Genomic DNA, 13102 nt, shown 5'->3' with positions numbered 1-13102 from the left:
ATATGTCGAGATCTTGTCCTCACCCGGAGCTGAAGACTTGTCTGAGATTCCTCCTTCCTGCTCCATATACCCGAGATCATGACTGCACCTAAAACCCAAACAAGTTGCAATCAAACCCTACTACAACTTTGCTCCTATATGCGAAATTTCAAAGGCATGCGAGATTTTTTCTTCGTGTATTTTCACTGACCCTAGATGGGTATTTATAGTGGTTATGTCCATATATGCTAGCCAACATAAACTCATGAACCGTCATGACTATTTTATTGAGCTGGCATTACTTCCATTTATTTAATTTAATTCATTTTCGAGGCGACATGAAGATCTTCATTATTCTGCTTGCAGACTTCGGTGTTCTTGCATTTGGAGGATAGTTCTTGGTCTTGGAGGGTTGTTACATTCAGTTGAAGATTTGTATACATTTGAATGACATAAAATGCGAGTTCTATGTCACTTAAAGAAAATGTGAGTTGAAGATTTGTAATCATTTTTTCTTTGAAATGACTTCATGAATGCAAGGAGATCTATAGGATAGACAAGTTATCTTGCATGGAATAAAAGGGATTGACAAAATCCTTATAGATAAGGGAAGTCAGTGAACAGGTCTCCTTTAAACTCATGAGAAGGAACTCTTAAAAGTCCTCTCATCTCTATGTAGCAAGAAAGGAGACAAATAAGAGATATATAAAAATTAGGAAAGGCAATCTCTGACATGCAGTAAAGAAGAAATATCTTCATGAGATCTCATTTGGGAGATCTAAGAAAGATGATATGAAAATAATCATCTACCAATCGATATGGAAAATTGCCTACTACCCTATTTTGAGTCAATACCTAACTACCAGGCAATACCATAGCAGGTATTTCGATCGAAAACTTTGGGAGTAGATGAGATGTGGTAAGTTCTCTTAGCCGACTCCTGGCTGGGTATTCAGGTGCATCAGAGGAACAGAACCAAAATGAATAGTTGAAGGATATTGCCATGATTGCCTGGTCAAGTTTAAAATAATGTAAGTGCTTCCTAAAATTTTACTATTTTACATATAGTTTAAGGTGTATTTTTCTTATAATAGGTATTACAGTTTCGGGCTTGTGTTATCCTATGAAATTTGAGAAACATTTTTCTTCCTTGCTACTAAATAGTTTAGTATGTCTAATTTATAAATGCTAATTTTATTAGTTTTGTGGGATGGTAGTGGCACACCAACTTGGGTTTTGCTCACAGACACCAGCAGAGGGAGAATGTAATGATGAGCAGGAGAAAATCACTATTGCCAGAGCATTTTCACATCATAGGTCTAAGGAGATACAATTGGCCCAACAGCTGAAACAACAACACTCAACATCCAAGAGAAAGATGCTCACCAAGAGAGAGAGAGTAGAATCCATTATGTTGAACACCAACATTATGAACCCTGGGCTGGAGGAGCATCATAATGGATTTCTTATGATTTTCCCGCACAAGGTTGTTCCAGCTTCAGTTCTAGTCACAATCATCGTTGTCAGCAACAGTTGCATCATCCTACTCTGCCATCGTCTGGTTCTAGGATTTTCCCCCTAATTATGTCTATTTTTCTGCAGAGGAATATATTGGTCTCTCTTTATGATTCACCTTCATCCTCCTCTCTCTCAAGGGACGTTATTGCAGCTAATAGATTTCTTGTTGGTGATTGTGTTGGGAGCTCTCTGCAAGAGCCATTTCCATTTCCATTAGCACTGTCTAGGGAAGTTATTGTAGCAAACAGAGCTGGTGCAAATGATAGAACTGTACATAGAATAACATCTCAGCAAGTGCCCACCCCATTTAAAGAACTTGAGAGAGGTGTAGAGGAATGGATTAAAGGTGATATCCCAAGGGATAACAACATTCCTACATTAGGAATTTCCAATGTATCAGAGTGGGTTGCAACATTTGCTTCTAACAATTTGTTACCCTGGTCTAATTCAATGCAATCCTGGGGTTTGCATAGGCAGCAGTAGCAGCAAAGGCAACAATAATGGATGCCACAAACTATTCCTCAACCTAGGTCATCCTTTTTAGCACCTAGATACTATGGGTCTACTTCATCAATGGTTGGACCTGTGACAATAAGGACATCAATACTAGTTTTCTTAGCCCCTCCCTGTCAAAGGCCTCATTCGGATTTCCTAAGAAATGACACCAATTTGGTGCCTTTTCCACTCCAAACTACACAGGTAGTTAAAATTCGATTTGTTATCCTAGTTTTCTCTAGTCCACCTGTTCGGAGGACTTTACCACAAAACCCAGACCCAAGTTCCTTAGATAATGAAGATTGGAACTTCAATTGCTCAATCAGCTTAGGCTTTGAAATTTGTCTAAAACAATTTGATCTATTGATATTCTTCACATTTAACTCTAAAATTTTCCTCTCTTCCAGGCTGCTATTGATATGAGAGGGCAATATCTATTACATATTTTGACTCTGCTTTTCCCTTCTTGTGTTTTATGAGGTTACAGAGTTTAATGTTTATGCCATCTAAGCCCAAATATCTAATCCCATCTAATGTTTCCAGGTCAACTTCCAAGATAAATTTATCTCCTTAAATTTGGTCCTTTTGAGGCTAGAGAAAAAAACTAGGGCTTGGAACAAAATTTTAGGGAGGAGGCTTTTTGGTGGTTTGAGAACCTAAACATCAAGAGGTGGGTCTTGGATACATGACCTATAATTTTGGTGGGTATCCACTCAAATTTTCCCTAGGAAGGAAACCCTAGTTTCTTCTCCCTCAACTTGAGGACTTTGTTAAGGGTTTCATGAGCCTTGGAATAACTTATTATCTTTGCAAGGAACCCTTTCTCTTTGTTCTTGACCTTGTGAACACCTATCACCATTGAAAAACCTCAAAACCCTAGGTCTTGAACCTTGATTTCTAAGGTTTTTCTTAGAGAGTGTTTTGCTTCCTTGAAGCTCTGAAACATTATTGAGTCTCTCTCTTGAATGAGTCGTAGCTTGATCACCTTGTACCTTATACCTAGCATATCCATTTTAAGTGATCTCCCTTGTATCGGGACTCCTCCCATTAGTGAAAGTTCGTAAAGAGCAAGGGTTTTGGCTGAGGTGACATTAGGCCTCCACCCCATTGTTAGCACGTAGTCTAGCTTTTAGTCTTGTAGGGTGTCTCTCTCCAAAGCCTACTAGATTTTGTAGTAACATTGCCATCTGCTACATGCTAGATCTTGTAGATCTATTTGGAAATCTCCACTGACTTCCCTTTGACACGATCAAGGTATACTTCATATTTTTGGATCTGCCTCCTCCCTCTAAGCTTAAGATCACATCTAGTATAATATCTCTCAACACATCACCAATTCTAGGAATATCCTCTTGTCACAAGCTTTACTTTGTTCTTCCACTTCTTCCATCTGTTTCCAGAGCCTTGGCAACCTTCGCTATGTACCTGCAATCCTCACCAGGAGGTCACGGAAGAATGATTATAACCCAGCAAAGAGAAGCAAAGACAAGAGGCTAGCTAACAACAATAATCAAGGAAGAGAGATATAAGTTACTTATCTTTTGAGGATCATAGGAAATGTTAGCTCCCTCTTGATCTTAGCCTTCTTGCATCCATCTTGCAATTTTATCATCCTTGTCCTCATCATCAACATGGTGCCATTCCTTCCTTGCATAGGCTAGGGTTTCTTCTTTTAGCGAAAACGTTAATCTAGATCTAGGGTTTTATCTACAAACCCTAGGATTTTTACATTCAAGACTTCTAGTCTTCTAGGATAAATCCTAGTTACATTTTACACCCCTTGCAAGTCCAATCAGACTTTGTAATGTGCCAATTTTCCTTTTCATAACCAAATGTCCAAAAAATCATAGAGTCCCAATGCCTCAGAAAACAATCAAAGGATATTTCATCTTGATATCAAACTAAGCAAATGAGTCAAGATCATGGATCTTCCAATGAGATGTCTTCATCAAGAGATAAATATGATAGACCCATAGCATACTTGGTTACTACTTTAGCAGTACTAGGAAGGATATTCTTGCAACTCTATATTTTCAGCTAAACATTGATTTTGACCTTTTCAATCCAAGTAGCTCATCCTTTATCATATCAGTTAGTAATAATTCAATTTTGCAAATGACTCATCTTTCTTGAGAGTACTTTTGTCTCCAAACTTGAAAGAGGACTCGACCTTTTTCTTCATTATAAGCTTGTTATGTCAAACGGTGAACTTGCTCCATCACAATGTGCTTTGACAGTGATCTTTTTCCTTATTTCGAATTCTTAACTTTCAAGATTGAACAAAAATAGGTTCCATCCTTCAAATGCCCTTGGCACCAGCAATAACCAAATGCACTGCATCTTCCAGGTCCTTTACTTAACAATGTAATATTCATGACAACAAATGGCGTGATACTTTCATGAGCTTTTCAACATCCTGCTTCTGAACACAATGCAATATTTTCAAGGAAAAACACAGGTTTGTTATCTCACACTTCAACTTTCAGCATTGACCTTATCTTGCTTTGAGCCATAACCCAAATTATGATGTTGTCATTTGAAATATCAAGATGAATTTCCTAGATCAGAAGGTGTATCAATATTTCTGTATGATTGAAGATCATATTGTGAGTTTCATCACTGAAATTGTAGGTGACGTGGCTCCTTCAATAGCCATCATAATTATCCTTTGATACATTCCTGTGATCTGACTAAGGAGTGGATCACAACTTTGATACAAGGATTTTCAACCAAGCATTTAAGTAGTCATTTCTTCTAGCTGAGGTCTATAAGAATGTTGCCAAAGAAAACCATTGATCCCAAACGAGATTGTAAGAAAATTGATAGAATATATCTTACATCCAAGCATCAAACTTCCGACTTTGGCAGACTTTTGTTGGTCTCTTTATAGGGTTGTATTTCCATACCTCATACTCATCTTAGAACAACTCATCACTATAATGTGCTTTCCATGGAATCTGTAACAACCCCTAATTTTATTTATTTTTTTGAAATGAATAATACATTCAACACACAACACTTAATTATATATCTTGACACCATGTTGTGATGAGTAATGCATTTAACACACAACACTATCTTAACACCATCTTGATGTGTATATTCTAGCAAATATACATTGACGTTAAATGGGTAAAAAAAAAGACATCGCTGGCAAAGATTTTGAGCACACAGAAGCAAATGGTTGATGTAACGGGGTAATAATTATGTGATATATTGGCCTTGAGCTTGTAACAATGAATACTACCTAATTGGCTTACAATCTTCCATTTAAGAGAGAAGGAAATGATTTATTTTTCTGATTTTGCAAATGTGGTCGATTTGATTTCATTACTGTAAGGACCACAATGAGACTATATATATATATATATATATTTTTAAACAGCAATTACAACCAGAAAAACAACGCATTGAAATTCAAATTTATTTTGCACCCACATTCCTGCCACTCATTCAGGAAACATATCATAACATTTCATGCTTTTAACTAAGATCAATAGTCATGAAATACATATGTACCGTTCACCAGAAGGCGAGACTCCACTTGCTCTGTTGTTGCTGGTATTCCCTTGTAGCTGGTCACCTCCGCGAGTGAATGATGACGCACTTGTTCCGGATGCGAAGACTCACCGGTTAACCTCCTAGCCTACTCCTTGGGTACTCTTCTTCCCCGCAGACCCCCGAGCTGCAATGGGGTTGTACAATGGAGACAAGCACTAGCTAGTAGAGGAGAGCACACCTTGGCTCAAGAGTCCCCTCTCTAAATCCTCTACCTCACCAAACTCACTATAGCTTCGTAATCACTGCTCTGACAACATCTCATCCATCCAACAATAGGGTTCCCAAAAAGTCCCTTCTCCCATGGCTTGCCCCTTCTTTTATAGTAGTCTGCATAGGTGACACTTGTCATGTCATGCATAATTAATTATTTTTTTATAATTCAATAGCTTGATTATTCACCCACCCATGTGTCATTCTCACATCAAAGGTCTTCCAAAATTATTTACTTAAATTTTTATTTAAAACTAATATTTTCCTCACCTCCACAAGATTCCTATTTCTTCTCCTAGTTGTCTCTTTATTCCCCCCTTTTATTCCTTAATTTGTGTTCATTACTTGAAGTCAATTAATGAGTCAAGATTTTATCCCCAATCTACTCCCTAATTTAACTCAGGTTATCTCCTAGATGGATATTCTTATGTTGGTTGTTGACACATGGAGCTTCTCTACATTTCTCTAAATTTAATTTATTATTCTCATTTTAATTCACCTTCACCTTTTCTTAATTAGGTTTAAATTAGTTTAGGATTAATCTTTATCCTTACCATTATGTTTGTCTTTCCCCTTTTTCCTAATTAAACCACATAATCTTCCTAGTACTTACCAACATGGGAAGGATAGAACTTTTAAGGTACTCTATTTTAATTCTTCCTATGATCCTCCTTATTCCAAGTTTTATTTTTGGTTTAATTGCATTGGTTTCTAATCATCATTTACCCTTGATGTAAATTTGCCTAGTTTTCATTCCTTGCTTATATTTATTTATTATTATTTATTTTTAAAGATTCCAAGGGTGCCAAGTTTGGTTGTGCCCTTCAAGAACTTCCCTAGAAGTTCCAAGGGTGCCACACCTAATAGTTTATTTGTGATGTCAGGGGTGCCAGTTTGGTTGTGCCCTTCAAGAACTTCCCTAGAAGTTCCAAGGGTGCCACACCTAATAGTTTATTTGTGATGCCAAGGGTGCCAAGTTGGTCGTGTCCTTCAAGAAATTTCCCTGAAGTTCCAAGGGTGCCACACCACTTGCCCTTCAAGCATCCAGTGACTACGAGGGGAAAGTATAGTGCAACGTCATAGACTGCTATCATCTCTTATGTTGCCTGCTATAGTGAGACTAATGGTGTTGGGGATCAAGGGATCCGCCTTGATGCGCGCCCCCCGGTAAAGTCCTCATGAGCGACCCAACTTTGGGACCTGCCCTCATGGCATCGTGATCTTCAAGGCGAAGGTGTTTCAACCCTTCCAACCCAAGTCACGGCGGGAGTGCTAGTGGGTGAGATCAGGGACTCTGTCCCACCCCTCCCATGTAGTTCCATCCACTTGTACAACCCCATCACCCATATGTGAGTCATTCGGTCAAGCAACTAATCTGTGCCTGCAACCATTAACATATCATCAGAATATAGTTAACATATATGGCAGATTTCAAGATCGACTTAGACTGTCAAATATAAAAATAATATGAATTTTCATCAAACCAGGTGTCATCAACTCGTCATATGCGAGTGCCTCTGATGGTTTCCTGCCATACTCAATAATCATCAGTAACAAGGTTTCTCAATGTTAGTCATTGTCAAAATAGCATCATTGCCAATTCCTAGTCATTCACATCATTGTCCATTGTAAGCCTGAACTAAAGAAAGTAGGTGCACATCCATCATGGCTATCATCATTAAACATCAATGGAAAAATACATATTTATTAATCTATCAACATCGTAACAGCAAATAGAAATATACCTATCCATCAAATTTATCATCATCATGCTTTTAGTAGAGAGCCTACATATTCTTTACTACCCTCATCATCATAAATTCAACTAGAGACCAAACTTAACTATTTAATGTTCCAATCATCAGAACACCAATAGATAAGATACATAAACTATTTAATGTTGCAATCATTAGAACACCAATAGATAAAATACATAAACATTCATGCTATCATAATATCAACGGAAAGCATTCATAAACATCACAACCATGAATATCTCAATCACTAATAATAGTGTCAAGTGCCCGGATCCTCAACCTGAGGTCCTCAAAGAATAAAATGTGGGCCTTATGGCTAAATAAATGTTTGTGTCATATCACTGTCAGTCAACTAGAGCGGGCACTACAATTACAATAAGTCTGCCATCTAAGTGAGTCAATGCAATCTGAAGAAACAAAACACTAATAATATTCATTTTAGTTTATTATCTTGCAAATCTTGTCAGCTAGTTTTCATCATAATAATTGGATTGACTTCCTCACATTCAATGGTTACTTGATCTAAAGATCTGATCTCAATTGACATGAAGATCCTATTGTATTATATTCTAGATATACATAATGAGTCCCTTTTAAAAAAAATTACCAACACAAAAAACATTTTGTGAGCACATTGATAGAAAAATCCTTTATTATATCAGAGGTCTTATGGCTATATTTACCTCACAGTAAATTATCTAGTACATGCACCAAATATGGTTGTTTGACTAGCAGTATCCATGCTAGATTTAGTCTATTCATACCAGCTATGCAACCACTGATAAGGCGTGTTAAATTATGAAACAATTAGGGACAAGTGCAGAAAAAATAGTAGGTTTGTGATCTTTGTGCATGAGATAGTGAGGTCAATCGTAAGCCACATTATTGTTTCATTAGGCTTGAATTAAGGACTCAAATGCCTTTTACCAATAATGCTGGATATAACACACTGATGTTAAGTGGCATACTAGTGCTTAGCCTTATTTCAATACCTCTAAGAGTACCACTATCCATGTAGCTTGTACTTGCAATTCATGGGGTAACCAATGATGCCTAGTGAGAATCACCAATAGCATCACATGAATTAGCTTCCAATGAGTCTAATAATAGACTATGACATTGTCGATTGCATATTGTAATGCTACCTTATGCTTCTATGGTAAAACAGGGCAGTGAACCAATGACCTCACATGTACCATCCACGCTGAAAGCAATCAATTTATTTACTGTGATGATATGTCATGCAAGGGTTTTGTATTATTGGATGATAGGTCCCATTTTAGACAGTAGGTTGCATACTAAGGTTGCCTACAAAGGTTTTGTCATGTCAGTACTTATCCATACAATGGGGTGGCATACAACCAAACTATTGAGAAGATTACCAGATATTGTTTAATATGGAAGAGTGTTAAGCAACTCACAACAAGAGAGTAAATCCCTTGTTATGACTCCCGGGGATTACAAAATGATGCACAGACTAGCCACTAAAATGCCTGATAGTTAAACCAATGTAGGAAACAGGGCACGTAGCTAATATTATATGTCTAGGCACTATACAGACCTTGAGACTCTCGTACCTCGAGCTAATATCCAGGGAAACTATGTGTTGTCATTCTTGAATCCACTCCTTTAACCATGCCTAAGCATGTAATCCTGAAGTTTTGTAAGCGAGCCAAGACCTCAGGTTACTCAACAATGTGTGATCTGGGAAGGGAAATGGGACCAAACTCACAACTCTCCTCCCATCCACTAACAACTACCCATCTAATGTTTCCAGGTCAACTTCCAAGATAAATTTATCTCCTTAAATTTGGTCCTTTTGAGGCTAGAGAAAAAAACTAGGGCTTGGAACAAAAATTTAGGGAGGAGGCTTTTTGGTGGTTTGAGAGCCTAAACATCAAGAGGTGGGTCTTGGATACATGACCTATCTTGGAAGTTGACCTGGAAACATTTTTTCTATAGTGTTTCTGATCCTTCGTATCCTCTACTCCACCTTGATTTTGTTGTTGGGATTACACTGAAGGATGGGCCAGAGGATACTACTCCAGTGTAAGTGTAGGATGTCACCATTTTTACCTCCTCTTCTTTATAGGTGATAGTAGTATTAGATGCCTCCTTCTCAGACATGTTGAAAGCCTGAATATTTGATTTTGCAAGGTTGACCTGAAAGCCATAAGCATCTCTGGATTCCCCAAGAAGCAAGAAACATTTGCTCGCATTTTAGGATACTGTGAACAAAATGACATCCACTCTCCAAATGTCATAGTCTTTGAATCACTCGCGTAGCTCTGTCTTCCTTGCAAGGTTGATGAGAAAACTAGAATGGTTGGTCTAGATTTCCCCTTTGCATGCAGTACTCGAGTGAAATATTCCCTTGTTAATGAGATCATGCAAACAACTTGTGCTCACAAATTTTTGCTGTTACAATAAACTGCAGATTTTTGTTGCAGAAGTCATGGAGCTTGTGGAGCTCACTCCTTTGAGAGATTCTCTTGTAGGGCTGCCTAGAGTGACAGGTCTTTCTACAGAGCAAAGGAAGAGACTTACCATAGCAGTAGAACTAGTTGCCAATCCTTCTATAATCTTCATGGATGAGCCAACTTCCAGACTAGATGCCCGTGCTACAGCAATAGTTATGTGTACTGTTCGCAACACAGTCAATACAAGTCGAACAGTTGTTTGTACCATCCACCAACCCAACATTGATATCTTTGAAGCTTTTGATGAGGTCAATTCAAAAACTTTCATGATCAATCTATGCAATGTGAAACAAATAGCATTTTTTTATGTTTCTTTGCTTGGCTTAACAAAAGGAAAGGGGTGAAAAGGGCTAGAATAAAGCAGGGTTCCACAGAACCAATAATTGCTAAATCTTCAGTTTTATTGGTTTCTTGAACTGCAGCTCTTACTCCTGAAAAGGGGTGGCCAAATCATCTACACAGGTCCTTTGGGTCGTCATTCTCATAAACTCATTGAGTATTTTGAGGTAAGGGTGATTTTTTTATTGTATTTTATAAGCTATTTAGTAAATGATTGTGCTTACCATTATCAATCCATGGTAGAAAATAGTGATCTTGTCTGATTCTTGTTTGGTTGGTTAGGTCGTTCCAGAAGTACCGCAGATTATAGAAGGATACAATCTAGCGACATGGGCACTAGAAGTGAGTTCCATAGTTGTTGAGGAAAGGCTTGGTGTGGACTTTGTTGAAATCTACAGAAAATCAACACTTTATGAGTATGTCTAGACGTAATTGTAGGAACTTGTTTGAGAAAGAGCTTTTTCATTGCGCATATCTGATTTTGCTATTTTTTTGTCACTTGTCACCCTGAAGAATAGACTACAATTTTTTTTAAACCTTTTTTGACTGATGTGTTGTTCTGCTTTCAGATGGAATCAAGCTCTTATTAAAGAGCTAAGCACCCCTGCTCCCGGCTTGCAGGATTTGAATTTTCCAACACAGTATGCACAGTCCTTCAAAGTTCAATGCCTAGCATGCCTTTGGAAGAAACATTGGTCATATTGGAGGAATCCACACTATAATGTTGTGCGGTTTTTCTTCACTACAGTGGTTTCCCTACTATTTGGAACCATCTTTTGGGACCTTGGAACAAAGAGGTTGGACACTCTCTTGACAGGCATAATAGACTTATTTGCAAAACTGGTCCGGCCTCAATTTGACATTTTGTTTTCTCTATCATTGATTAGTTTATTGTCTATTACATATTTGAGTCAACAGAGTCACTTAGCATATTGAGAAATCAGTTTGACGTATGTCTTCCAAGTGAACTTGTAGTCTTTATTTGTTCCCTTGAAAACTATTTTGTTGTTCTCTGTAAGCAGAGTAAATTGTGTTTCTCTTAACGTCTTTTGCTTCAACTGCTCAATGTTGTCTAAGTATTCTTCAGTGTCCTTTTACAGAGGAAAACAACAAGATCTAATGAATATTATGGGATCGATGTACTGTGCTGTACTTTTTCTGGGTGTTAGCAATTCATCGAGTGTCCAACCAATTGTCGAGGTTGAACGAACTATCTTTTATAGAGAAAAAGCTGCTGGAATGTATTCAACACTTCCTTATGCCCTTGGACAGGTAATCTAAATGTGAACAGCTAGTCAATTATAGTTTTGTTATGAAGATCAATTTCATCGAATGACCATCCTTGTTATCTGTACCGGTGGCAATTGAGGTGCCCTATGTTTTGATACAGTCTGTAGTCTATGCCATCTTGGTCTATTCTATGATTTCTTTCGAGTGGACAGCTCCCAAGTTCTTATGGTTCCTCTTCGTTATGTTCTTCACTTTTCTATACTATACATATTATGGAATGATGACAGTAGCCTTGACTCCAAGTTACCATATTGCTGCAATCATTTCATCAACTTTTTATTCTGCATGGAATCTCTTTTGTGGTTTCATTATTCCTCGACCTGTAAGGCCATATTTTCAACTCTTGATCCCTTCATCAATTTTTTCTTCCAACAATGATTTGAATTGCAATGTTGACTGTAGTTGGCAATCCCCCTATTGAGTGATCCTAACAAGGTAAATTCTCTGGTTGAGTTTTGAAAACAGAAAATACCTGTATGGTGGAGATGGTACTACTGGGAAACTCCTGTTTCTTGGACACTCTATGGTCTGATTGCTTCACAGTTGGGTGATGTAGAAACTGAGATGGAGACAGCATATGGGAAAGTGAAGGTGGGCACATTCATAAAATCTTATTTCGGGATGAGACACGACTTTTTAGCACTGGTGATGGTGTGTATCCCCGTTGTCTTTGCTTTGTTCTTTGCTCTGGCCATCAAACACTTCAACTTCCAGAAAAGATAGACATCCCCTGACATGCTCATCAGATATATTTTATATTATTTTCCTTGATGGGTCTGCTTAATAATCCTTGGCTGAAGAGTATACAGGAAACCGTTAAGCTTCAGTTGCAGTGAGATGAATGTGTGTCATTGAAAACTTCTATTTTTTATAACTATGTTGTTGTAAATTTAGGTTTTGAATTGTTATTAGGATATTATCTTATAGCCTGGTTGTTCCTATATACACAACAACATGCTTCAAGATATGTTTTTTTGTCTGAGTTGAGTGAAATGACTCCACTAATCACTCTGCAATACAACATTGGTTATACACTACTTTCATAAACAACAATGGTTATACACTACTGGTTATGAAAGGCATGCAAATCTATAACCATCCTCATTTTATAGAGCTATACTCTATCACCCATTTATATTATAGAATCTTTGAACTGAGAGCATACCAGGAATATTTGAACTGACTTATTCTATCCAAAATTAGATTTATTAAAATAAAATTCCAATATCATACATATTAGTTTAATATTTGGTTTAATGTTATGAAGCATTATGTAAAACCATGAAATTCAAGTCATGTTATGAAGTCTTATGTAAAACCATAAGATTCAAGTCCCCCATATTTAAGGGGAGAGAGAGTGTATTATAAGTCATTATTTACCAATTTCAAATAGATTGAAGTTACTCTAGATTTTGTTCATTGATAAGATTACAATTTGTTAAATATTTCAGCATGATTTTATTGTTTCATTTG

At 37.3% G+C, this 13102-nt stretch overlaps 1 protein-coding gene and 1 pseudogene across 1 annotated transcript; both read left to right on the top strand.

The window, feature by feature from the left end:
• Positions 1 to 888: 888 nt before the first annotated feature.
• On the top strand, positions 889 to 2330 carry LOC149183332 (uncharacterized; annotated as a pseudogene).
• A 7451-nt stretch (positions 2331 to 9781) lies between these two features.
• LOC149183331 (ABC transporter G family member 35-like) lies at positions 9782 to 12352 on the top strand. Its single transcript, XM_089418699.1, has 8 exons — positions 9782 to 9845; positions 9958 to 10248; positions 10423 to 10506; positions 10622 to 10755; positions 10909 to 11136; positions 11440 to 11610; positions 11696 to 11951; positions 12095 to 12352. The coding sequence occupies exons 1-8, from the start codon at positions 9843 to 9845 to the stop codon at positions 12350 to 12352; spliced, it is 1425 nt and encodes a 474-aa protein (XP_089274825.1). The 5' UTR covers positions 9782 to 9842.
• The last annotated feature ends 750 nt before the right edge of the window (positions 12353 to 13102 follow it).

Source organism: Pinus tabuliformis, chromosome 3_2 (assembly GCF_031772625.1).
Source record: "Pinus tabuliformis cultivar Carrire ecotype Pingquan chromosome 3_2, CPIR1, whole genome shotgun sequence".
Taxonomy (NCBI): Eukaryota; Viridiplantae; Streptophyta; class Pinopsida; order Pinales; family Pinaceae; genus Pinus; species Pinus tabuliformis.
Note: the sequence above shows the minus strand (reverse complement) of the source record. Positions and strands in the feature narration are given on the sequence as shown.